We start from the raw sequence: 26,872 nt of genomic DNA, 5'->3' as shown, positions 1-26,872 counted from the left end.
CCTCCCGCAGCCGCCTCCGAGCGAGCCGCTGCGAGGACCGGAGGAGGCCCTCCCGGCGGCCGGGCCGACCTCCCCGCCCGAGGCGCCGCTGCTCCCGCGCGCTCGGGGCCGCCGCCGCCTCCCCGGAGCCGAGCGAGGAATGAGCAGGCGCCGGGCCCGCGCTCTCGGAACAAGGGGCCGCGGCTCGGCTTCTCCTCCCGCCGCGGAGCCGCGGGGGCTCGGTCAGCGCGTCCGGGCGCGGCGGGGGCAGCGGCGGCCTCGCTCGGGGGGCAGGCGCCCGGGTTAACTCCACCGGCCGCCGGGAGGAGGAGGAGGAGAAGGAGGAGGAGCCGGCGGGGCGGCCCGCGCTCCCTCCCCGCGCGACGCCCGGGCTCCTCAGTGGCCGCCGGAGGAGGAAGTTCCGCTCCTGACAGAGCCGCGCGGTAGCGACAGCGGCGACGCGGCGGCGGCCGGGAGGGCGCTGGGGCTCGGGACGCGGATGCCCTGCGCGCCAGCCGTCCGGTGGGCAGTGTCGAGCCCTCCCCGGAGCCGGGGCCGTGTCGGGCGGCGCGGGCGTCCGAGACCTGCTGCCGGTCCGCCCGGCGCGGTGGGAGACCGCCCTCCCTGTCGGCCGACTTCCGAGGAGACCCTGGTTTTTCCCGCCGCCGAGGGTGAGAGACCGCGGGACCCGAGCCTCCGAGGCGGCGAAGGGAACCTTCCCTGACTGACTCCGCGGATCGGGCCGGGCGGCCTTCGGGGGCGCGAGACCCCCTCGGAGCACCCCGGGGCGCCGGCATGGAAGAAGCCGCCGGGCGTCCCCGCTGCGGCGCTGCCCGCCTGGCCCAGCCCCGGGCATGAGGAGGAGGCTGGCGAGAGCCCCGCACCCCCCGGCGAAGGCGCTGTCAGCGGGCGTGAGCCGCCAGTCGCGGGGCCACACGTGTGTCAGTGTCCCGGGCCCGCGCGGGGAGGCGCCCTGTGGAGGGAGCGCCGCCGTCCTGGCCGAGGAGAGCAGCTGCGTTCCCCCGTCGCTGCCCGGGCGTGGAAGGGGGTCCCATGTGTCGCGCATTGGCCGGGAGAGGAGGACTGGATAACGCGTTTCGTGCGAGAGCGTGAAGGATGACCGCCCCCGCGCTGCTGCCCCTGTCCGGACGGAGGATCCCGCCCCTGAACCTGGGGCCGCCCTCCTTCCCGCACCACCGGGCCACCTTGAGACTTTCCGAGAAGTTTATCCTCCTGCTCATCCTCAGTGCCTTCATCACCCTGTGTTTTGGGGCATTCTTCTTCCTTCCAGACTCTTCGAAACACAAACGCTTTGATCTGGGTTTGGAAGATGTGCTGATTCCGCACGTCGATGCCCACAAAGGGGCGAAGAACCCCGGAGGCTTCCTGATTCACGGGCCCGATGAGCACCGACACAGGTTGGTTCATTTCACAAGTGGTGGTGGTGACATTGGGCAGAGCAAGGTATGATTTATTGCATCAGATCTGTCGTTTGTGTGGTGTGTGATTTTTTTTTCTGCTCCGCCTTCTTTTTTCAGTAAAATGTAATTTTCCCCGAGTTGTGAGACTTGTTATTTCAAAACTGGTTTAGTAGCACCATGGCCTGAAAGGGCTCCTGGAGCCCCATTGAGTGTCCAGCGCCTTCGTGTTGTACAGGAGAAGCATTTGTGTCCAGGGGTCACCTGGAGAAATAGTGACCTAGGTTGTGCCTTCATTTATTAAGAATGTGTTGCATTCGGTCATTGTGCCACCCGGTGAAATAGGTGTATTGATTGAATCCTGACAGCTTCTACGGGTTTGTCCTCTCCTAAAGGGCTCTCGTTCTCTGACTTTGTAATTAAACGTGGTAGTGAATCTTAGCTTTTTAGGAAGACAAAGACGGGCTGAATATACCTGTCATTTTATATATTTATATATATTGATTTGAAAGAAGGGAGAGGGAGAGAGAAACATCCATGATGAGAGAGAATCATTGATCGAGTTGCCTCCTCCTGAGGTTCGAGCCTGCAACCCCAGCATGTGCCCTGACGGGAAATCGGACTGTGATCTCCGGGTTCATAGGTCCACACTCCACTACCGGGCCACGTTGGCCCGGCCTCATTTCTTAACATGCAGAAATGCCCTGGTTGTTGTTATTTTCAGGGGATGCCTTTGGGGGCTCTATGTGGAATCAGTTAAGATGCCATTGAATCCTGTCGTTTCACTTTGAGAGTCATGTAGACAAGATCTAGTTTATGTTTTAAAATTTAATTTTACCCTTATATATATATATATTTAGTTGAGAGGTGGAATGTGTCAAGTAACTATTAGAAGGTGATCGATTAAAGGGTTCAAGTTCTTTCAAATAACCAAATCTGAAGTGACCTCCTGGGAGAGTTTGGCCAAATTGGGATAAAATGGGAGCTTTAGTTACAATCTCTTTAAATCATTTATGTAATTTGCATAAAAAAAAAGAGTTTGAGAAAGTATTTACTTTTCTCAAACCTACATTTTCCCCCTTCTTTTCTTACAATAATTTTTCAGTGTGTGATGAGAATCATATGCTTGAGTTGTTTTCGGCTGATGTTATTTTAACTTTTTATGAAGCATAAAGTTTTTGAGAAAGCGTAGGTTCACATGTGAGCCTGAGTTAAATACTTGGGAAAATGCACTGTTGTAATGAGAGCTGGTTTTTCCTTTTCTCAATCTTGTTAATTTATTATTTGTTTGCTGGTTCTTTGACTTTTGGCTGAACCTTATGGAGTAGTTACTTCTAAAATTGTTTCATGCCATTATTTTGTAATTAAATTAATTTGGAACTTTTGCCATCATTTTCAACTTCTGTGCTCTTTTGTATTTATTTTATTTTGCCTTTGCTCTATGTGAATTTGAAAAAAATTAAGATTTAAAAAATCATTTTATAAATGGCTAGAATTTATTTATTTATTTATTACAGTAGTCATCTACCCCCTCCCCCCACCCCTCCACCCCTCCATGGTTCTGCTTTTTGTGGTTTCAGTTACCTGAAGTCACCCATGGTCAGAAAATATTAAATGGGAAATTTCAGAAATAAATAATTCATAAGTTTTAAATTGTGTGTCTTCTGAGTAGCATGATGAAATCCCATTCCATCCTGCTCTGTCCCTCCTGGAAAGTGAATCATCCCTTTGTCCAGTGAGTCCACACTGTATACACTACCTGTAGTCACTTAGTAGCCCTCTCAGTTATCAGATCCGCTGTCCTGGTATTGCAATGTTTGTGTTCAAGTCACTCTTGTTTTACATAATAATGGCCCCAAAGCCAAAGAGTAGTGATACTGACAATTTGGTTGTGGCAAAGAAAAGCCATAACATGCTTTCTTTAAGTGAAAAAGTATGTGTGTATAGGGGAAAACAATGTATATAGGATTTGGCACTATTCATGGTTTTAGGCACCGACTGGGGGTCTTGGAATGTATCTCCTGTGGATAAGGGGAGAATACTGTATATGATTATTTATATAATGAAATCTGTACCAGTTTAAAAAGTAAATGAATGAAATGGTATGCACATTCTAGTTTTTCATGAGTTTAAAAGTAAACTTTATTGAACATTTTATATACTAGCCTGAAGGTAATAGGTATATTTACAGAAGTATTTCCAGGTGTCACTTTTGAGCCTGGTTAACAATTACATCTCTTAATTTATCTAAGATTATAGGATAGTAGGATATAGATTTTGTGAAAAACAAGAGTCCTTTAGTAATTCAGGCCTCAGACCTTGTGAAATTTTCTTTGATTTAAGACTGTAATTTCCTAGCGTTAATATTGAGAGATGTCTTTGACAGTGTTCTCCTTTGTTCTTCATATCTTAACAAGAACTTTAGAGACAAGCTATATAGTTGTTTTTTTTTAAAAGGATATGAAGTAATCTAGAGACTACAAAGAATAGTGTGTGTGCTGTTTTCTTTTTATATTTTTTGACATTTACCTGTTTATAAAATCAACCTCTTTTACTTAGGCAGATCTCTTGATGTCTCCTTAGTGATATTGCTGTTTTCATTTAAAAATATTGGTCATATTTATTCAGCAAATGTTTGGAGTAGTTATTATGTACTAAGCATTATACTAAGTATCGGGGATTATTGGAGAATAATGAAGATGATTAATTTTGACTCAGACATGACTGAAAAATTTAAATCTTAGATTCAAATCTCAACATCATTCTTAAAGCATATATTATCATCTTTGGAGTCAGATTCTAGGGGTTCTTTTCACTTAATGAGGCTCTGGTCATTGGGATTTTTCAAAAGTTCAGATAAATTATTGTTTTATCTTTCCTCCTCCCCCCCCCCCCAATAAGCATTTATGCCATTAACTTACATATTTCTGGCATGTGGACTAGGCTATCTGGATATAAGGGGCAATGCTCCTGCAGCTTTTTTTCCATAAAGAACTAGACCCTGGCATCTGAAAAAAATGTGCTAATCATTGTGCTAAATTGAGATCTGGCACAATTCTATGTATTTATGTATCTAAAACTATGTGCACATGCCATAGTTTTTCTGTATAGCTATATGGTTATGTTTGTTAAGTTTATTTATAAAGTACAGTAGGTCTCTGGGTTACGTCGGAGATCCGTTCCTATGGCGCGACATAACGTGATTTTTGCCATAAGTCAGAACCCACCTACATAAGCACCTATGTCACTCACATGGAGCACATACACAGCAGTAATGAAGTGAAACAGTAAAAAAAAAAAAAGAAAGATAACAATTCCTGACCTTTACTTGTGGTAAATAAATAATAAAAAACATAAAGCACATATGTACATACGTTGAAATGACGTAACTTGAGGACTGCCTGTAATATGTGCATGCATTACCCCTTCAATACTTGGCAGTAAGATGGTATCTGATATGAAGTTTATATCTGTTTGGTGTATATCTGTTATGTATATAACAGTAAATGTGAATTGTTTTTCCGTTAGTTTGTGATGCCATTATAAAACATTTTGTTTTTCATGATCTAGATTTTTCCCCTGTACTTAGAAAGATTGGTAATACCTAGGGTGTGGTGAGCAGCGAACAGCTGGTTCATCCTGTGCTTAGACTGTTGGTGTAAGTCTAAATTAATAGAATTTTTTTTGTAATATTAGCTCATTTAAAGTACATATTCTTTGATCCAGCAGTTCTTCTAAGAACTTATTCTTGGTAAATCTTCACATCAGTGCACAAAGTAATGTACAAGAATGTTCCCTGAAGCCAAAACATGACATATTGTAAATGATCCAAATGTCTGTCAACAGGGGATTAGTTAACTAAATGATAATATATCACTATATGTGCAGAGTTCTTTTCTTTTTTAACTCCCCCTATGGATTTTTCTGGTTATTCCTAAAAGCACCATGCTATTTTAATTTCATAATTTTATAATAGTATGTTCTGATATCTAGTATATATTTTCTATACCATTCTTGTTTTTTAAAAAGTTATAGGCATACATAAAAGTCTTAACAGATAATATTACTGTCATTGTACCCACTACTTCAAATCTGAAAATTTCAGCAGAAGATTACCTTTCTTGAGATAAGCCTCTGAGTTTGACATTACATGGTTTTATGCTTCTACAGCATATATATTGATATAAGTTATATATCAATATATATATTGTTTTGTATGTTCTTAAACATATATATCATTCTGCAATTTTTTTTCTTTTTGCTCAACATTTTTTAAGGATTTATGTATGTTGATATATTGGGCTGTGATTCAGTTATCTACTTTAGGTATACATGATTAAACTTCAAATTATTTCTACATTCCCCTGTTGATAAATGTTTAGGTCAAGTCCATATTTTTGCTACAAAAACATTCTTGTACATGTATTCTTGTGCCCCCCTGAGTTTTTCCTCCAGGGTAAAAGTTTAATAATACAACTATTAAGTTGTAAAGTATGTGCATTATTGACTCAAATTTTGTTACTCAATTAGTCTGCACAGTAGTTGTACCAATTTGTACTCATCTTTGCAAACCAAGGTATTGTGTATTTAAAAAATCTTCACCAATCTGATGCCAATTTTAGTTTTTATTACTCTCATTACTGAGTGAAGTGGGATATTTTTTAAAACATTGATTTCTTATTTGGGTTTCCTAGCCTTTGAGTTGTTTACTAACATTTTTTTGGCCTGTTTTTTCTTATGGCTTATTCTCCCTTTTCAAATTCATTTGTAGGAATTATTTATACATCCTGATGAATTCTTAGGTAGATGCATTACATGTATCTTCTTGCAATGGGTGTCTTATTTTTATACTTTGTTTATGATATCTTTAGTTTTACAGAAGTGTCACATTTTAATAAAATTGAAAGAGTCAATATTTTCCTTTATGGTATTGCTTTTTGGATTTTGCTTAGGGAATGTTTTTCTACCCTGAAGTTATAGTCTCCTTATTTTCACTTTTGGTAATTTTAAAGTTTGTTTTTCACAGCTTGGTGTTGATTTTTGTGTATGATGAGGTTAGGACTGAATTTATATTTTTCTATGCTGGTGTCCACTTGTTCCCGTGCTCCTTATTGAAGAGTCTGTCCTTTCCCATGGATTTGTAATGCCATTTCCGCTGTATAACATTTTTTCATATGCTCATAGGTTTGATTTTGGGTTGAACTAATAGGAAACCAGCTGACAAAGAAAGAGGCAGAGGTAATTTGCAGAGTCTAAGCCCCAGCATCATGGAGTAGAGTATGGAAGAGCGGATTTGGAGTTGAGAATTTTGGTTTACTCACTGGTGCTGTATGGCTCTCTTGTTTTTAGTGCATTGACTTGAAGGAGAGGAATGTTGGATACAAATAGAAGAAACCAGCTGTAGTGCATGTAAAATAGGTATTGGAAGGATATTGGTTGGCTTTCAGAATTGACATAAGATCTGGAGAACTAGGTTTAGCAGATATTCAGGCATTAAAGGAAGGCAGGTATGCAGAACCATAGTGAAGGTTAAGGAACAGTTAATGTACCATTGTTGGTGCTGCAGGTCACTGAGTGCTGGTTATAGCTTTGCTGCCTCTGGACACTAGATTCCTCTGCTTTCTGAGTGACTTCTAAAATTGAATTATTGTTCCTTTATGCCACTTATTCCAGATCTGTAGTTTCAGCCTGAGCATCTGATTTCAAAAGTGTAGATCACAGGGCCTTCCTTGCCTTGCTGTTAGACAATAGAAAGATAAAGTACCCAGAACCATTTGACTTCTGTAGGAAGAGAAGGGATTCTACTACCAATATACTGGTGAATTTCTGTTAGATAGGAGATTACATATTAACATCTTAAGAAATGTAAACTGCAAAGAACCTAAGTTGTATTACAGTGATGAAGTTCTGACTTGTGCTGTGCTATTTAGAAATGTAGATAATAGTCTTCCTAGATCAGGGGTGGGCAACCCCTGGCACGCATGCCAAATATGGTAGGCCAGTAACTTTTGCTGGCACGCGAAACCCTCTCTTATAATCTTCCATTTACAATTTTTTTCTTAATATCGACTTTTTTATTTTTCAGATAAATTCAGTGTAGGTGCATCTTAGATAAATAATTTTACATAACATGTATACATTAAAAAATAAATGTATTTTCCATCATCATATACTGTGTTTTTGTCGCTCGAATGAATTTTATTATTTCTTCAAGGTTCTTCACATACGTACAACTTAAGAGATATCAAGTAGGCGTAACATGTTCTCAAAAAATTAGGGTTGCGCCGAAACCGGTTTGCTCAGTGGATAGAGCGTCGGCCTGCGGACTGAAAGGTCCCAGGTTCGATTCCGGTCAAGGGCATGTACCTTGGTTGCGGGCACATCCCTCGTGGGAGATGTGCAGGAGGCAGCTGATCGATGTTTCTCTCTCATCGATGTTTCTAACTCTCTATCTCTCTTCCTTCCCCTCTGTAAAAAATCAATAAAATATCTTAAAAAAAAAAAATTAGGGTTGGCACGCAGAAGAATTTTGAGTCAGAGATTTTGCTGGTTTTGGCACGCACTCACAAAAAGGTTGCCCACCCCTGTCCTAGACTGTACATTTTAGCACTTTCTGTGCGGTGGTTTAAAGTGGGCCAGTTACTGCTCTCCTTAATAATATTAATTCATGGGTGTCACACGGACCTGCTGAATTGGAATCTGTATTTTTAACAAGGGCTCAAGAGACTTTTAAGTAGTCATGCCCACATTAGTTGGGAACCGTTGTGCTGTAAGCTCTATGTTATTTCCAAAATTCAAAAGTTGTAGAAGAATATGATGTACTATATAACAAAATGAAAGAATTTCCATCCTCTTATTTTTCTGCTTATCTCTTTCCTTGACCCTGTTTATATTTTTGTTCATCTTGATACTGAGTTCTTAATTCTATTTTTAATTTTCTCTCTCTCCGCAAGTTTTTCACTGGTATGTCTCTTGTCCTTTCTCCCTCTTCCCCTCCCTCCTTTTTTTCTTTTTTTTTCATGTGTCTACTTATAAGTTACTGATTGCTGTTTCCTCTGTTTTCATTGGCCCTGAAATTGTAACTTTCTTTCTAGGTTCCCTCTTCCTCCATTGTGTAAAGTGTTAGCTCTTTGGCATCCAGAGCTCATACCAAGTTATATTTATCCTGTTCTTTGGGCAGATAAATATGAGTCTCTCACAGATCATTGCTGTCTTTCAATGGTAGGAGTAGGAATCAACTATCTGGGTTTGGTGGAGGAAACTTTAAGTTTCATGTTTAAAGCTTGGAGGTTTTAAGGGTCATTCTAACCAGTCTTTTTTTCTCCTTACAGGGAAGAAGAGGAACGTTTGAGGAATAAAATTCGAGCCGATCATGAGAAGGCCCTGGAAGAAGCAAAAGAAAAATTAAAAAAGTCGAGAGAGGAAATACGAGCAGAAATTCAGACAGAGAAAAATAAGGTAGTCCAAGAAATGAAGATTAAAGAGAAAAAGCCACTACCACCAGTCCCTATACCAAACCTTTCAGGAATAAATGGTGGAGATCCAGAAGATGATGACATAAGAAAGAAAAGGGAAAAAATTAAAGAGGTAATAATCTGAGATTTATGATATGAAGTGGTTATAGATATACTAGGGGCCCGGTGCATGAAATTCGTGCACTGGGTGTGGGGGGGGGGGGGGGGAGTGTCCCTCAGCCCAGCCTGCCCCCTCTCACATACTGGGAGTCCTCAGGCGTTGACCCCCATCACCCTCCAATCGCAGGATCGGCCCCTTGCCCAGGCCTGATGCCTCGGCCAGAGGCGTAGACCCACATCACCCTCCGATCGCCTGATGGGCCCCTTGCCCAGGCCTGACGCCTCCGCCAGAGGTGTCAGGCTTGGACAGGGGACCCCCATCTCCCCCTGATCACTGGCTCTGACCCCCGCCCAGGCCTGAGGCCTCTGGCCCAGGAATCATGCCTGGGCAGGGGACCCCCATCTCCCTCTGATCACTTGCTCCACCCCTCTCCCAAGCCTGACGCCTCTGACCCAGGCTTCAGGCCTGGGCAAGGGGACCATCATATCCCCCCAATTCCCGGCTCCGCCCCCGACCCAGGCCTGATGCCTCTGGCCCAGGCATCAGGCCTGGGCAGGGGGGACCCCCCAGCCCCCCGCCCAGGCCTGATGCCTTGGCCAGAGGAGTTGCCCCTCATCACCCTCCGATCACCAATCACCAGATTGGCCCCTTGACCAGGCCTGAGGCCTCCGGCAGAGGTGTCAGGCCTGGGCAGGGGACCCCCAGCTCCCCGCGGTTACAGGCTCTGCCCCTGCCCAGGCCTAACGCCTCTGGCCGAGGCGTCCGGCCCGGGCAGTGGGGACCCGCAGCGGCAGCAGCGCCGCGATCTCTCGCTCTGCCCCTGCCCAGGCCTAACGCCTCTGGCCGAAGCATTAGGCCTGGGCAGGGGACCCCAGCTCCCCGCGGTTGCAGGCTCCGCCCCTGCCCAGGCCTAACGCCTCTGGCCTAGGCGTCCGGCCCGGGCAGCGGGGACCCGCAGTGGCAGCGGGGGGCGCTGCGATCGCGTGGGCTCCGCCCCTGCTGGACGCCTCTGGCTGAGGCGTCTGGCCCGGGCAGCGGGGACCCGCAGCTGCAGCGGCCCCGCGATCGTGGGCTCCACTTTAGGCCAAGGCAAGGGACCCCTAGCTCCCAGGACTGCCAGCTTCGACCGTGCCCAGCTCCCATCGCTGGCTCCACCCCTACTTCCTGCTATCACTGGCCAGGGCGGCAAAGGTGCCTGATTCTCCGATCATGGCCCTGGGGCCGCCTTTGTCCTGCCCCCCAGCTCTTAGCTCCCCCCTGGGTTTCCGATCACTTTCAGTGGCAGGGGGCTTCTTCCTGCTTTCCCTTTCGCCTCCCTGCATTGTGCCTACATATGCAAATTAGCCGCCATCTTTGTTGGCAATTAACTGCCATCTTAGTTGGCAGTTAATTTGCATTTAGCCCTGATTAGCCAATGAAAAGGGTAGCATGGTACGCCAATTACCATTTTTCTCTTTTATTAGTGTAGATATTTGACTGGCGACACACACACACACATATATGCACACCATTTATGCTGTTTTACTTTGGTCTTGTTTGTTTTTGGGTCATAGTTGTAGTTCATTTTCCAAGTTAACAGTAAGGGCTAGAACTCTCTTAATATGTGTTATACGTATTGGTCACTTAAAATTTTGCTATAATGTTGTTTGGATGTTACATCATTCTCCCTGTGTTCAGAGATCTTTTGATAGTCAGCATTTTATAAATAATGTAGAATAGATTTATAAATAAGTTATTGAATAAGAAATTTCTTTAGTGTTAAGTTATAAGGGACTCTGCTGGATACTATGCATATCTCCTCATAAACATGCTTCTCAAGAGTTAGCTTTATAACTGTCATCTTTTTTAAAATTACATTTTTATTGATTTCAGAGAGGAAGGGAGAGGGAGAAAGAGATAGAAACATCAGTGATGAGAGAGAATCATTGATTGGCTGCCTCCTGCACGCCCCACACCAGTGATTTAAGTGGCAACCCAAGCATGTACCCCGACTAGAATTGATCGGTGACCTCCTGGTTCAGGTTGACGCTCAGCCACTGAGCCATGCCCACTGTGCATATCTGTCATCTTTTAGGGAATGTGCTATGAAACCCTGTAACTATACAGCAGATTAAGAACACATTCCTTCCAAAGAGTCTCAATGGACTGAAGAATGGGGAGGGATTGATCTCAGAATTCTTTATATTTATTTAGTCACAGAAGTCTTTCAGTTTGTTATTTTAGGAATGACTTGGAGATAAAGAGAATGCCATAGTGTGTGTGTGGGGGTGTAATTTAGTGAATATTTCAGTTGAACTTTGTAAATTAAAACTCCAGCTAATTTCAGATGGAGTTTGCAATTGTATTGCCTATGTAGATTTTGTCTGGGTGTAATTGCACAACAATATTCCAAAGATATTGTTTATCATAAAATAAGGTAGTAAGTTTAATTCAAATATTCAAATATCTATATGGATATATTCTAGTAATGAATATGAATGATTTAGCAGGTACTTTAAGCTTGACCTTATGAATTATTATAAGACAACCTCGATGGAATCAAAATAGAACTTTACTCTGATTTTACCTCACCTTTGATGTTTTGTTTTATGCCCAGACTGTTAAGGCACTTTCTTTGGACAGTGTTGGGGAGACATTGATAGGTAGTTATTGTTTTTGTAAGATGGGTGACCTGCTTTTTTTAGATGTCATTAGATTTTATTGAAATACTTTCTCATGTACATAATAATTCAGATAGATAGCTGTATGTTAAGACCACCCAAAGGCTCATTGATTTGCTAGAAGTACACACAGGATTCAGCAAAGCTGTTGTATTTATTGTTTCAGTTTATTACAATAAAACTAAAGTTAGTAATAGAAAAGGCACATAGGACAGAGTCCAGGAGAGACCCGCTGGAGTGATGTAGACAGTGCCTGGTTCTCCCAGCAGTGATGTGTGGCAGTGTGCGTGAAGTGTTGCCAACCAGGGAAGTTCATCTGAGCCTTGGTGTCCAGGGCTTTTATTGGAGGTTTGTTATGTAGGCTTGCCTGAGCTTAGTTCTCCAACTCCTCCAGAGGTCAGGCTAATACCATGTGGCCCAAGGCCCCTACCATAAATCACATTGTTAACATAAACTCTGACACAGCCCAAGGCTTCAGGTAAGCAGTTACTCTTAACAGGCAGGGTAATAAAGGGTTAGAGGTTATTTTCTAGGAGCCTACCACTGGCCAAACCTTTCTTTGAGGTGTGCTGGGTTTGGACCACCCAGACCTGCTGAATTAACCCTTTTCAGTGGTCCTCAACTTTCCTAATGCCGCGACCCTTTAATACAGTTCCTCATGTGGTGACCCCCAACCATGAAATTATTTTTGTTGCTACTTCATAACTGTAATTTTGCTACTGTTATGAATCATAATGTAAATATCTGATATGCTATATGTGTTTTCCAATGGTCGCGACCCACAGGTTGAGAACCAATGCTTTAGATTAAGAATACCATATTATCCAGTGTTCTTGTATATCAGCATAAAACATATTAACCCCTGTGTAGGTTTCTGTTAAACATTATGGTTACTGACTTAACAAGCAGAGAAAGTTGAAACACAAGCTTGCAGGGGAAGGAGCTAAATAAGCAAGGTGATGTGAATAGCAGAATACCTTAAAGTGTCAAGAATGAGAGAACATTTCAAGAATTAGACACTATTTACCTTTGAAGGCAGGAGTTAAAAATAGAGCTGGGAAAGGATTATTTGAAAGTTTTAAAAGGAGCACTTAACCTCTAGATCCGTAATTCCCTAGACTATGCATTCTAGCTACTGTTCTTTTCCCAACAGAAGACCAAAGTTAACCTTATGAAGGGATTAATTGGAGAAGATCTGGATTTGGGGAATACCAGGTATGGCTGTGTGAAAGCATAGAGGTCATTCTGAAAAATGAAGAGAGTGGTGGGGGTAGAGGGAATTAAGTGAAAAATGAATCTGAATATTGAGATCACTTTCTCCTGCTCAGTTCTCAGAATTCTGGAAGCCAGGTTTATATTCAGTAAGCTGGAGAATGGAGGATTTCTCTCTGGGGAGACTGGCCCAAGAGAAAAGACCTACTCTGTTCCTCCAACACCCCTGGGCTTCACCTGATCTCTCTAAGATGAGGAGGCTCAGGCAACTAGTGTTACTCATTCACTGATAGTCTTTGTCTTGCAAGTGCTTCACTCTTACTTGGAGAGCAAATCAAAGATCACTGGATATTTACCAAAATTTTCTTACATGAGAAACAGATGGAAGAAAAATTCAGAGGATACAGAAACAATACAAGGAACAGAAAAAAATATATTAAAAAATAACACCATTGGGGTGACAAAATTTAATTCATGAAATAAGAACAGTAAGTTATAAAAAGGAACATTTTATATAAAGTAAGAAAATGGTCTTAGAAATTAAAAATATGATAGAATTTAAAAATTCAATAGAAGAGTTGGAAGTTAAAATTGAACAAATCTCAGTAAGACAAGAAAATTGAATAAAAAAGATCAATTTGGAACATCTGACAAGTGATTAGATAGGTATGGTAGGAAGAGAATAGGAATAATGGGAAGAAGTTAGAGAAACAATTCAAGAAAATTAGCCAAATCTAAAGGAAGTGGGTTGCCAGATTGAAAGGACCTGCCAGGTATCCATCCCCATGAGAAAAAAAAAAATGTCCTGAAATTTTAGAAAAATAGTCATAAAAAAAGATCCTAAAAGTTTACAGAGGAAAAAAAAGGTTCCACTCACAAGATTGGGATTGTACAATAATGGCACATCAGATTCCTCAACAATAATATTGGGAACTAGGAAGAATTTTATGTTCAATCAAATTAAGAATCAAATCTGAGGATAAAGATATATTTAGGCATTCTCTCAGATTGCTATAAAATGTACTTAAGCTCAAAAATAGGAAGAGAAGGGTTTTGAATACAGGGTACCTATCACTAGAGAGAATAAAGAAGCATTCCTAGGAATGAGTAAGGGAATCAGCAGTATGATGGCTGCACTTCAGGTGGAGAGAACATAAGTCCAGATTAGAGTAGGAGGATAGAGCTTCAGGAAGGATATGTCACAGAATAAAGTGGAACTGACAGTTTATCTGATGTGTTTAATTGTATTGAGACAAGTTGTAAACCTCACAAACTTTAGAGGTAAATCATAATTATTGCATTAAAAACTAATCAAACAAAAAACCACCAAACCCTCAGACCAGTAGCTAACAGCAGGGAAAACAAAAGTTGAACAAAGTAATGTAACAATCCTATGTAATAAAAAGCTAATATGGAAATTGCCCCTCGGGAGTTCGACCGGGAGACCGGGAGTTCAATCGCTCGCTATGACGTGTGCTGACCATCAGGGGTCAGAGCAGAACATGGTGGGTGACCAGCAGTGGTGGCGGGGCGCTGAGGGAGTGAGGGAAGGAGGAGGCGGGGAGGCCGGGAAGCGGGGAACAGTGCAGTGGCGGTGTGTGGGTGGCAAAGGAAGGGGGAGGTGGGGAACCTGATCGGCCCTGATTGCTGGCCAGGCCTAGGGACCCTACCCATGCATGAATTTTGTACACCGGGCCTCTAGTTGTAAGATAAACATGTTAACTTATTGGGAAAATGTAGGTCAGGGAACTATATGGGGGACAAGTATATGTGGAGATGAGTTGATAGAGGCATAAGAGAGCTAAATTATTTTAACTATAGGAGAAGATACTAAATATCTAAAACAAAAAAAATCAAGAAATAGCACTATCCTATATCCTATATAATAAAAGGCTAATATGAAAATCGACTGAATGGTGGAATGACCAGTTGCTATGATGCATACTGACCACCAGGGGGCGTACGCTCAATGCAGGAGCTGCCCCCTGGTGGTCAGTGCACTCCCACAGGGGAGCGCCACTCAGCCAGAAGCCCGGCTGACAGCTGGGGAGCGCAGCAGCGGTGGCGGGAGAGGCAGCGCTAAGCCATCAGTTGGACATCTCCCAAGGGCTCCTGGACTGGAGGAGGGCGCAGGCCAGGCTGAGGGACCCCTCTCCGCGCCCCAAGTGCACAAATTTTGTGCACTGGGCCTCTAGTAACCTATATTTAACAATATAGAGGTAAATAGAAAAAGAGGTGAAAGTTTGAGTAATTGTCTCAGGAGAGTGGTAATTATGTGTGGAGCAGCTTATTAGATTTTCTAAAAAATTGAACTTTATGGAATCAATTTGTATACAACAAAATACACGTATTTTAAGAGTATATAGTTTGATAGGTTTTGACAGGTGGATACATCTGTGTAACAGTAATTACAATCAAGATGTGACTATGTCCGTAATCTCAAAACAGTTTTCTTTTGTCCTCTCAGGTCAGTCCACCTGATTCCTTTGTCCCTGGCAACTATTGATCTGCTTTTATTATAGATTAGATTTGCCTTTTCTAGAGTTTCAGTCAAATGTAATAATAAAATCTGTGATGTTTTGTTGCTGGGCTTTTGCTCAGCATAATGTTTTTGAGATTTATCTGTGCAGATGCACTAAAGGTAATTTTTTCTTAGTGGTATTCCTTTTTATGGGTATACCATGGTTCTATTCATTCACCTGTTGAACATTTGCTCAACATTTGTTTCATTTTTTGGCTGTTATGAATAAAGTTGCTATGAACATTTGTGTGCAAGTCTTGTGTGGGCACATGCTTTAGTTTTAGTTTTCACATTTCAATGTGTTGTTATACTGTGAGTTAATTTTTTTATTATGAGAAGTAAAGGTCTTGCATTATTTTTTTCACATAGGGCTTTCTAGTTGTTCCAGTTGTTGGAAGGATATCCTTTTCTGATTGAATTATCTTGATGCTTTTGTTCAAAATCAGTTGACAAAATCAGTAGGTGTTGAGTCTCTTTCTGGACTCATATCTATTTCATTAATCTACATATTTATTCTTAATGCCAATATGACACTGTGTTGATTGATTTATAGTAAGTTTTTAAATCAGATAAGTCCTCCAATTTTATTCTTTATATAAATTGTTTTGGCCATTCTGGGTCCTTTGCCTTTCTATAATTAACTTTTCTGTGAAAATAAAAGGTTGCTGGATTTTGATTGGGATTTTATTGATCTATTAATGAACTTGGAAAAATTGTCATCTTAACTATAGTCTTCCATATCTTTCCACTTTTTTAGGTTTTCTTTAATTTTTCTCAGCAGTATTTTGTAGTTCTTATTATATAGTTATTGCACATATTCTGTTATATTTATTTCTAAGTATGTCAGGTTTTTTGATGCTATTATAAATGGAATTGTTTTAAAATTTCTATTTCTGTTGTTTATTACTAGCATATAGGAATATATTTTATTTTAGTTTGCTAAACTTTTATCCTGTTATTTTCCTGAAGTCATTTATTAATTCTAGTGGCTTTTTAAAAGATTGCTTAGAATTTTTCTTGTACAGAGTCATGTCCTTTGTGACTAGAGAAACTTACCTTTTTATGTCCTTAATTCTTTTTCTTCTCTTACTGCACTCTCTAGGACTGCTAGTACATTTTTGAAAAGAAGTAGTGAGAGTGGACATACTTGATTTTTTTCTCAATTTTAGGGGTTAAGTATTTGGTCTTTTACCATTAAATATGTTGTTAGAAATAGCTTTTTTGACAATGCCTTTTATTACATTGAGGATATTTCCTTGTAGTTATAGCTCATTGACAGTCTTTATCATGAGTGGGTGTTTAATTATGTCAGATGCTTTGTCTACGTCTATAAAGATTATTGGAGGATGGTTTTCTTTTTTATTCTGTTAACATAGTGAATTATATTGATTGGTGTCTGAATGTTAAATTAGTCTTATATTTTTGAGTTAAACTGCATTTGGTCATTATGTGCTCATATATTGCTAATTTTTAGTTCAGTAGTTTTGCATTTGTGTTTTATATTGGTTTTCAGTTCCCTTGTAATGTCCTTGTCTACTTTTGGTGAAGAGTAAGGCTGGCTGCAAAAAGCAAGTTGAGAAATGTTTTCATAAATAGTGTACTTTAAATGAACAGATTTTTGATACACTACCATCTATTAAATAATTTAGTTGATATATAAATACTTTGCTATTGTATTGCTTAGACTTCTGAGTTGTAAGAAACTCACTTCAACCTTCTTGATATAAAAATATTTATTAGCTTAATGGCTCTGAGGGCTTCAAGCTTTGCTGAATCCAAGTCTGTAGATGTTACTGTCAATAATATGTATCTGTCTCTTTCTCTCATTATTTAGTTTCTCCATTTTGGGAGAGAGTTAGCCTCCATCAGCTTTAGGGTTACATATTGCTTGGAGTTTGAGATTGCAAAATGAGATAGGCCTTCTGTCTCCTATCATCTATAATAATATGTATAAAAGGATTTGAATATCCCTACTTGAATCACATATATACAGTCACTTTGTCTAGGTCAGAAGTAGGTAAACCACAACCTGTGGGCCAAATTCTGCCTTTATTTTTTAAAAGTAAAGTTTAATTGGAACAGTCATGCTCATTGTTTATATATTTTCAAGCGCTGCTTTTGTGCTACAACAGCAAATTAAGTAGTTGGTATAGAAACTGTATGGACTGCAAAGCCTAAAATACTTACTTTAAAGAAAGAGTGCTGATCTTTGGTCTAGTCAGGCTGTGTTAATTGGTTGTGGAATCAGAGCCTCTTGATTGACAGCTCTATCATAATCACAGTGGGGGAAGAGAGCAATTCCCAAAAGGATTGGCAGTTCCTAAAAGCAAAGGATATGAAACAGACACCTTCCTTCTAAATATAAAAGGACTTGTCTGTTACACTCAATTTTTCCTTGTGTTGCATAGACCCTGAGATTAAACATTATAATGTGTACTTCACACTGATACAAATGTTAATAGAATAACATTATGAGTAAGGCTGATTAATGTAGGAGATATAGGAGAATATGTAAGGATATAGAAATGGAACCCTTAAATTACAAAGATAGCAGTGTGAATAATGTAAATTGATGGTTTATAATTTTTCTTTTCTCAGATGATGAAACATGCCTGGGATAATTATAGGATATATGGATGGGGACATAATGAACTCAGACCTATTGCAAAGAAAGGACACTCTACTAATATATTTGGTAAGTTTACTTTTTCTGGTTACTATTTCCATTTTCTATGTCCATTTTTAAAACAAGACTTAACTTTTTAAATTCTTTCTAAACCCTGAGTATTTCTATGGAATGGATTATAATTTGAAGCAACATGTATTTTTTCTCAAGTTTCAGTCAAGATTGGTTATGGTTGCCTTGGAATACACAGATACGTGGTTTGATCTGTCGACTACTAAATCTTTCTTTATATCAGCAGTAAGGCTGTTTTCCTTTTTAAATATTTGTATATTCCCTGGAGTAGCACTTTTTATCTCCTTCAAGAACTTTTTATTTTCATTCACAGCTTGGCTGACCTGGTGCAAGAGGTCTAGCTTTCAGCCTACCTTGGCTTTCAACATGCCTTCCTCTGTAAGCTTCATCATTTCTAGCTTTTAATTTAAATTGAGACATACGACTCTTCCTTTTATTTGAATAGTTAGAGGCCATTGTAGGTTTATTAATTAGTATAATTTTAAATTGTTGTGTCTCAGGGAATAGGGAGACCCGAGGGAGAGGGAGAGAGACGGGGGACAGCTGGTTGGTGGAACAGTCAGAACATATACAGCATTTATTAAGTTTTGCATCTTATATGGGCACCACAAAATAATTATAAGAGTAACATTAAAAACCACTGATCACCATCACAATAATGAAAAAGTTAGAAATATTGTGAGAATAATAAAAATGTGAAGTGAGCAAATGCTGTTGGAAAAATTGGGGCTGATAGACTTGCTCGGCAGAGGGTTGCCACAAACCTTCAATTTGTAAAGAACACACAGTATCTGTGAAGCACAGTAATACAAAGAGCAATAAAATGAGGGATGCCTACACATAAAAAAATTAACATGCCCAAGGCGATCTACTTGGTAAATTGAGTGGGTTATTTTATACATTCACAATTACAAAGGAAAAATTGACAATGTGAATGTGGATGGAAGTCTGGGGAAGAGCTGTGTTGACTCTAATGTTCTGCCTTTCTTGAGTTCAGCCCACTTGTTAAACTTCTCAGTTCAAAGTTAACTTACTTAACTAACTTAACATCTTTTACTTAGTCCAATGATAAGTTTGAGAATTATAAAAACTGTTTTTAGAATCTTCACTTCTTCCCACTATTTTAAATCTTTTTTGTTGTGAGGGATATCTTTTAAATAAAAATAGGTGAAAGTACTATTGGGGTAACAAGGCACATAAACTAGTCATATACAATGTAGTTGTCTCTGCTAGTTGTAACAAATCACTACAGTACTTCAAATAGCAGCATATTTCTTTGTAAAACTATGTAAAAGAATTTTTCTAATGCTATAATTCTCTTACAATTTGTTTATTTTGCTTGGATGCTTTCTGTAAAAAAAGAAAATGACTAGAAAGTTAATTTTCCCTGGGTTTGAAAGATGTTGGGATGGAGGAATAATGGAAAAATTTTAAAAAATATTTATAGTATTATTTAAAATTTAAAATTATAACGAAATGTCAGAGATCTCATTATATGACATTTAATTTAGAGATCACTTAATGAAATAAGTATATTTCCTCAGCAGAGGTTACAGATGGAAAAGTTCCCATTGCTTTCTGGATGCCACAATGTGAGACATTAGTGCAGGAAAATCCATTATATTTAATGGTTAATTAAAATTAGATCCGCTAGGAGCGTGTCCCTGAGGGCTGGCATGCGCCACCTGGTACCGGAACTCCAAGTGGGCGGGACCCACTCCTGGCTGACTGCTCATGTCTCTGCAGAGCCGAGTCCCTGGCCCCCTGGCACAGCTGTGTTTGGCGGGACAGCTGCTTAGTGCCCCACGCCCCTGGCCAGGCACCTCAGCCTGTGCCAAGTGGACCCGCAGCAGTGCATGCGGTCCTCCGGCGTCCCCTGATGCCAACGGGCCCCGCACGCGGACCCCAGTGGGAGTTGGGGCTTGGGAGGCGCTGGCGGTGGGGCGGCGAGCTGGGGTGTGCACCTGGGCCCCCCTGGCCTTGGCGGCGAAAGTGGACCCGAACACCTGCACCAACTGGAAGGAGGCAAAATCCTTTCTGAAGGGCCTGAGTGACAAGCAGCGGGAGGAACATTACTTCTCCCAGGACTTCATCAGGCTGAAGAAGATCCCGACCTGGAAGGAGACGGCGAAAGGGTTGACCCCGAAGGTGGAGGAGCCCAAGTACAAAAAGGACAAACATCTCAATGAGAAGATCTCCCTGTTCCGAGGTGATATCACCAGGCTGGAGGTGGACGCCATTATCAACGCCGCCAACAACTCCCTGCTCGGAGGCGGCGGTGTGGACGGCTGCATTCACCGGGCCGCCGGGCCCCTCCTCACCGCGGAGTGCCGGACCCTGCAGCACTGCGAGACTGGGAAGGCCAAGATCACCAGCGGCTATAGGCTGCCGGCTAAGTATGTCATCCACACGGTGGGGCCCATCGTCCGCGGAGCTCCCAGCGCCAGCCAGGCTGCCAAGCTCCGCAGCTGCTACCTGAGCAGCCTCGCCTTGCTGCTGGAGCACCAGCTCCGCTCCGCCGCCTTCCCCTGCATCTCCACCGGAGTGTTTGGCTTCCCCAACGAGGCAGCTGCAGAGGTGGTGCTGGTCACGCTGCGCGAGTGGCTGGAGCAGCACAAGGACAAGGTGGACCGGCTGATCATCTGTGTGTTTCTGGAGAAGGACGAAAACATCTACCTGCAGCGGCTCCCCCACTACTTCCCAGTGGCCTGACCAGGTCTGAGTTGCTGCACATCCTGACCGGGGGAGTCGCCTGGGCCTGTTGGACTTTGCTCCCAGCTCTAAGAGGTCGCTGAAGCCGGCAGCTGGGCCTGGCCACCCCATCCTGTCCCTCAGCCCCTTGCCCCTCAGCAGCCTCCTAATAAAGATCACCCTTGTTGCAATAAGTAAATATCCCGTTAAATTAAACTCAGTGGTAAAGGGTGAGCCCTTTTAAAGGGTTGGAGTATAAAAGCGTACTGAAAACAAGAGTTGGATATTAATTTTCTAAATTAAAATTTTAGAGAGGAAGGGGGAAAGAAAGAGAAACCGATTTGTTGTTCCACTTATTTATGCATTCAATGGTTGATTCTTGTATGTGTCTTGACTGGAATCAAACCGGAAACCTTGGTGTATCAGGATGATGCTCTAATGGTTAGAGCATGGAAGCATCCATGCTGGGGTGTGCACCTGGTTGAGCTACTCAACCAGGGCCTCTGCTTGTTGCTTTTTTCTTTTCTTTCCTTTTCTTTTTCTTTTTCTTTTTCCTTCCCTTTCCCTTTCCCTTTCCCTTTCCCTTTCCCTTCCTTTTCTTTTTCTTTTTCTTTCTCTTTCCTCTCCCTCTCCTCTCCTCTCCTCTCCTCTCCTCTCCTCTCCTCTCCTCTCCTCTCCTCTCCTCTCCTCTCCTCTCCTCCCCATCCCCCCTCCCCCTCCCCCCTCCCCCCTCCCCCCTCCCCCTCCCCCTCTCCATTGATTTCAGAAAGGAAGGGAGAGGGAGAGAGAGATAAAAACAATCAGTAATGAGAGAGAATCATCGATTGGCTGCCTCCTGCACGCCCCACACTGGGGACTGAGGCTGCAACCCCGGCTTGTGCCCTTGACTAGAATCGAACCCGGGACCCTTCAGTCCACAGGCTGACACTCTATCCACTGAGCCAAACTGGGTAGGGCCTCTGCTTGTTTTTTTTAAAACCTTCTTTCTCAGAACATTTAATGTATTAACATTTATCAAATAGATACTGGTTCTAGGCAAGGTAGTAGGTAAGTCACACATTATTTCATATAATCATTGCAATAATTATGTAAGGAAAGATTGCTGAATTTAAATTCAGAAGATAAATGAGCTTTCATGTAACTTTAAAAATTTCATTCCTTAGAAGTCAGTACAGATCTTTTAAGTGAGCAGAAGGGATGTTTCTTAACTGAATGTAATTTTGTTAAATCCTAGTGGAGAAGTTTTGACTTAATGTTTTTTTAAAAAATAATAGGATCTTTAAAAAATGAAAAGCAGTTTTAAGTTTTGGTAATTTGGTCAGACTTCTTTAAATGTAAACTTGTAGATCACTGTTTGGTTAGGTTGGTAAGTGATGATGGGTCCTGGCAGGTTCAGATTATTGTTAGGAGAGTTCTTGCTAGCTGGCCATTAGGAGCACTTAAATTGGTTTACTGGACACACTGAGTTATTTGTGAGATCATAAAAGTTAAAGGAAGTTACAGTGTTGGAAAGGGAGGTTTTACAAAAGAAGCCCTTTCCTTCTGGATTAACTGGGTATAGAAGCAGGATTTTCCCAGTGGTCCTCCATTTCAGAGGGATCATTCTTATAATGAATAGTAATTAAGTATACGTTCCAATAAAATGTTTTACCTTCTTCTACCAATCTGACATGAGGTCAGTAATGTGCTTTAGATTCTGAAATTTGGTTTGTTGAATAAGACTCTATTTTTCTTCAGAGCAATAGTTATATACACATTAATAGTAAAACATCTATAGTATTTATATAGTTTATTCTGCTGTAGACTGAATTGTGTCTGTCACAGATTTACATGTTGAAGCTCTAACACCCAATATATATTTGGAGATAGAGCCTAATTGGGAGTTAAGCCTAATTAAGGCTAAATGAGGTGGTAAGTGTGGAACCCTAATCTCAATAAGATTAAATTACATAAGTGTGGGGCCTCTTACAAGAAGAGAAAAAAACACCAGATCGCACTCTTCTCATGTACACACACCAGGGAAAGACCATGTGAGGACATGGTGAGAAGGTGGATGTCTACAAGCCAGGAAGAAAGCCTTCACCAAAACCTGGAGCCTTAATCTTAGATTTCTAGTCTCCAGAACTATGAGAAAATAAATTTCTGTTGTTTAAGCCTCCTAGTCTATGATATTCTGTTGCGGCAGCCTGAACAGTCTAATAAACATACTGTATGCCACAGACTTATTTCAGAGATTGATGTGAATTGGACTAACAGCAACCTTATGAGACAGGGACTGTTATTATTGTTCCTATTTTACAGATGAGAAAGTCAAAGCACATTTAGGGTCAACTACTTTTCTTAGGTCACACAATTAGGAAATAATGGGGCCAGGATTTGAATCCAAACATTCTAGTGCTAAGATCCATGCTTATAACCACTATTCTATACTGCTTCAGGAATCCTTCAAGAAAGGAAAAGGTAGTATCAGCACACGGGAGAAGAAAATGATAGTGAAATGGTAGACAAAGTGGAAAATGTAATCTGCAGAAGTTTTACTAGTCAAAATTAGCTGCGTGTATCTTTTAATAATTTTGCCTGTCTGTGCCTTGGGGTTTTTATCCAATAGCACAAACCTAAAACTACCTATAAACTTTGAAATAAGAACGAAAACTGGTACTCTTAAGGATTTAAAATAAGCATGATAAATATTTTGGACAAAATACTAAAGAGATAAATAAGTGATTATGGAAGAGATTGGGATATATGGGTGATTAAATCGCTTAATAAAGCTTTTGTTATCTTAATAAAATCTGAGGAACAAGAAAAGTGAAAGTATGTCTGTAATAACCCAGAACATTCTAGTTAATATCAACATGGAGTTGGGAGAAGACTAAGGAATTTACCAGAGTGTGGTGTGCTTGTCTTGTTATCAAGATACTAGAGGCCTGATGCACGAAATTTGTGCACTTGGGGGTGGGGGTGGGGGATCCCTCAGCCTGGCCTGTGCCCTCTCACGGTCTGGGAACCCACGGGGAGCGGGCCTAAGCTGTCTGTCAGACATCCTTATTGTTGCTGTGGAGGCAGAAGAGGCTCCCGCCACCACCGCTCTGCTCACCAGCTGTGAGCCCAGCTTCTGGCTGAGCAGCGCTCCCAAGGGAGCGCTCTGACCACAGGGGGCAGCTCCTGCATTGACCGTCTGCCCCCTGGTAGTCAGAGCACATCATAGCAACTGGTTGTTCTGCCGTTCGGTTGATTTGCATATTAGCCTTTTATTATATAGGATACTTGATAAGTTGAAGAAAGTATTAGGAGTACATGAATAAGAAAATGTGATGTAAGTGAAGAAGGATAACCATTATAAGAACAAATTTGTATAGTTTTATTTATTTTACTAAATCAAAGCATTACTTTTTTTGAGAATCAGCTGTGTCAGCAGTGAGAGAACTTCTGTCCTCTAGGGAGGTGCTAATCTAGCCTTTGCCTGAGGCTATCCGGCAAATGCCTCTGTGCAGGGCTTGGGTGGGGCGGGTCGCACAGGATCAACAGGGTGGGCCGGAGAGAGCAGTTATGGCGGCTCTCAGTCCTGTCCCCAGGGGCTCTGCCTCTCTGAGTCCCAGCACCCGCTGCAAAGCTGGGAGAGAAAGCTGCACTCGCTCTGACCGAAGCCAGACAGTCCCGCTTCTCCCGTTTGAGTCTGGGTCCCTAAAGACTCGCCTGTATCTGGAGCTCAGAGTCTGCGAGTCCCTCCCGATTGAAAACACCAACCGCGCACTCCGCACCTCAGAATTTGACTTCAGCACTGCGCCTCCTCTGAGTGTCCGTGTGCGTTTCTCTTTCCTCCTAGTTGTAGGACTTCCACTCAGCCAGCGTTCCTGTGGTTCTGGGTGATGTCCCTTCCGTTTTTTGGTTTCATTTTTGAAGTAGTTGTTCAAAGCAGCAAACTCCGGCGTTAACCTATGCCGACATCTTGGTTCTCCTCCTAATTATTCTCAAAGCATTAATTTTTTTCAAACGCAAGCCTGTCACTTTTTTGTTGTTGCGATTTTCAGATATACTTTAATTAATTTACTAAAAATTTTTTTTCTATTACGGTTGTATGGCTATAAACTTTCAGAAGAAAACACTATTTACCCAGTAGAGAAAGGGTCAGAAGGAAAAAGTAAAAGAAAGACTAGTAAATTAAGTAATGTCAAATGCTGATTCCTAAAATATCACGAGATAACTTGTTAAGACAAAACTTTATCTTTGTTTAATGCTTACTTTGTAAAGTAGATCACTACCTCAGCAGAGCCTTAGTAGCCTGTCAGATGGGGAAGGAAAAAGTTGAGATGTTTATTGAGATTTAAAATCTGGTTTTTTTTTAGATGGGCCTTTTAATTGGAGGAGGCTTGTTTATGATGATCAGATAAGAATCATGATATAATAATTTAGGATTGGTAAGCAGGAAATTTGGAGGCAAAGAGTTCAGAGCTTTGGCATGTAATCCATCTTGTGATACTTTCTGTTGAAGAGTTGATGGGTCTCTCAGGAAGTTCCTGGAGTGAACAATAAAATTAACTTTCATCATTCTGAGCAAGAGACTCCTGCAACAGTAAACACTTGATGAAGACAGTATAATAATAAAGTCATGTTAATGTAGATAGTAAGCTGTGTGGATGTTTTCATTCTCAGAAGGTAGAAATAATAATTGCATTCCTGGGGTTGAGGAGGACCCATTTGCTCCCTTTTATTTTTTTTTTCTGTGCTACTATGTTTGTTTGCTAATATTTTATTCAGGAATCTTGCAATTCATTAGTAAGATTGGCTTGATTCTTGTCATGTGTTTTTAGTATCTAGTTTTGGTATCAGCTAGCTTTTTAAAAAAATATATTTTTATTGATTTTGGAGAGGAAGAGAGAGAGGGAGAGCGAGAGATAGAAACATCAATGATGAAAGGGAATCATTGATTGGCTGCCTCCTGCATGTCCCCTCCTGGGGATCAGGCCTGTAAACTGGACATGTGCTCTGACTGGGAATCCAACCATGAACTGGTCCATGGGTCGATGCTCAACCACTGAGGCATGCCAGCCAGGCTCAGCTAGCTTTTTTGAATTAGTTCCTTAACTTGTGTAAACATTTCCTTTAAGATTAGGATTATCTCTTTCTTGTAGATGGGTAAATCTTATTATTTTGATTTTCTCTACTCACATTTGATTTATGGCTTCCTTTTTCAGTATGATCAACCTGCTTTTTGATTGTTAAGGATTATTGCAATTTCTGTTCCATGATGATCTAGCCTTGTTGTACTTGTATTATTATTTTTAAATAGATATTTTGCCTTTTCTATGAATTTGTACCAGAAGAGCACGGTTGTCTTGAAACCGGACAACAAATAGGTTTGGACTGCCTGTCACTACTTAAGCCAATTAAGCAGAGACAGGGTTGAATCGTATATGAGCATTTTTATTTTCTAATGTTTATTTTCTAATATTGCTGGCAGCCTGGGAGACCAGCAGGTCATCCACAAAAATCTGCTCTGCCCCTCCGCCCCCATAAGCCTGCTACTTATATTGGGAAGAAGGACAAAGATTATGTGTGGAATTAGGCAAATGGAATAAAAATGGGTAAAATAGTTACAGATTACAGGCAGTGGGGGGGAATGCCTCCAGGATTCCATTGTTTCCCAAGAAGGTTGCTAATCTTTTCAAGATGATAGGCAGTTCTTGGATAAGGAGAATAGACCCCATTTCAAGGTTAACTCCCAGGTCTGGGGGCCTACAACTCCAGACAGGTCAGAATGTGCTTTCTTTAATCATGGTTAACAGAGCATGATTAATATTTCTTAGAACTATAGCAAGTCCCCACTATTTGATTTCTCTCTCCCATCCCTAACAGTCTTATGACTTAACTTGTTATCTTGAGTCAGCCTCCCCATTTCTTTAATTAATCCTTTTTTATTTAACCTAATTTAGTTAAATATATAGCTCTCATATTATGACCAAGAAGAAAAGTAAGGATAATTATAATTTTGGTTTTTTAAAAATCTTATTAGTTGTCAATGTACCATCTTTAGGAAGATATATTAAACAATGTATATTATCTATTCTTACAGAAAAGTGAACCACGTTGGTTATTCTTTTGGGTCCTAATATTCCTA

At 41.4% G+C, this 26,872-nt stretch overlaps 2 protein-coding genes across 3 annotated transcripts in view; both read left to right on the top strand.

The window, feature by feature from the left end:
• Positions 1 to 365: 365 nt before the first annotated feature.
• Positions 366 to 26,872, top strand: part of MAN1A2 (mannosidase alpha class 1A member 2) — a 72,136-nt gene continuing 45,629 nt past the window's right edge. The window contains exons 1-3 of one of the 2 annotated variants that reach the window (XM_059673278.1): positions 366 to 1,397; positions 8,729 to 8,984; positions 17,964 to 18,060. In XM_059673278.1, coding sequence (XP_059529261.1) covers positions 1,096 to 1,397; positions 8,729 to 8,984; positions 17,964 to 18,060 — 655 coding nt within the window. In that variant the 5' untranslated portion in view covers positions 366 to 1,095. Of the gene's footprint in view, positions 1,444 to 8,728; positions 8,985 to 17,963; positions 18,061 to 26,872 lie in introns of both variants that reach the window. The other variant, XM_059673279.1, reaches the window with a different exon arrangement.
• Positions 19,426 to 20,950, top strand: LOC132220314 (ADP-ribose glycohydrolase MACROD1-like). Its single transcript, XM_059673281.1, has one exon. The coding sequence runs from the start codon at positions 19,798 to 19,800 to the stop codon at positions 20,773 to 20,775; it is 978 nt and encodes a 325-aa protein (XP_059529264.1). The 5' UTR covers positions 19,426 to 19,797; the 3' UTR covers positions 20,776 to 20,950.

The sequence above is a fragment of the Myotis daubentonii genome, chromosome 18, assembly GCF_963259705.1.
Source record: "Myotis daubentonii chromosome 18, mMyoDau2.1, whole genome shotgun sequence".
Taxonomy (NCBI): Eukaryota; Metazoa; Chordata; class Mammalia; order Chiroptera; family Vespertilionidae; genus Myotis; species Myotis daubentonii.
The sequence above is the reverse complement of the archived record's forward strand: the minus strand, read 5'-3'. Positions and strand labels throughout refer to the sequence as shown.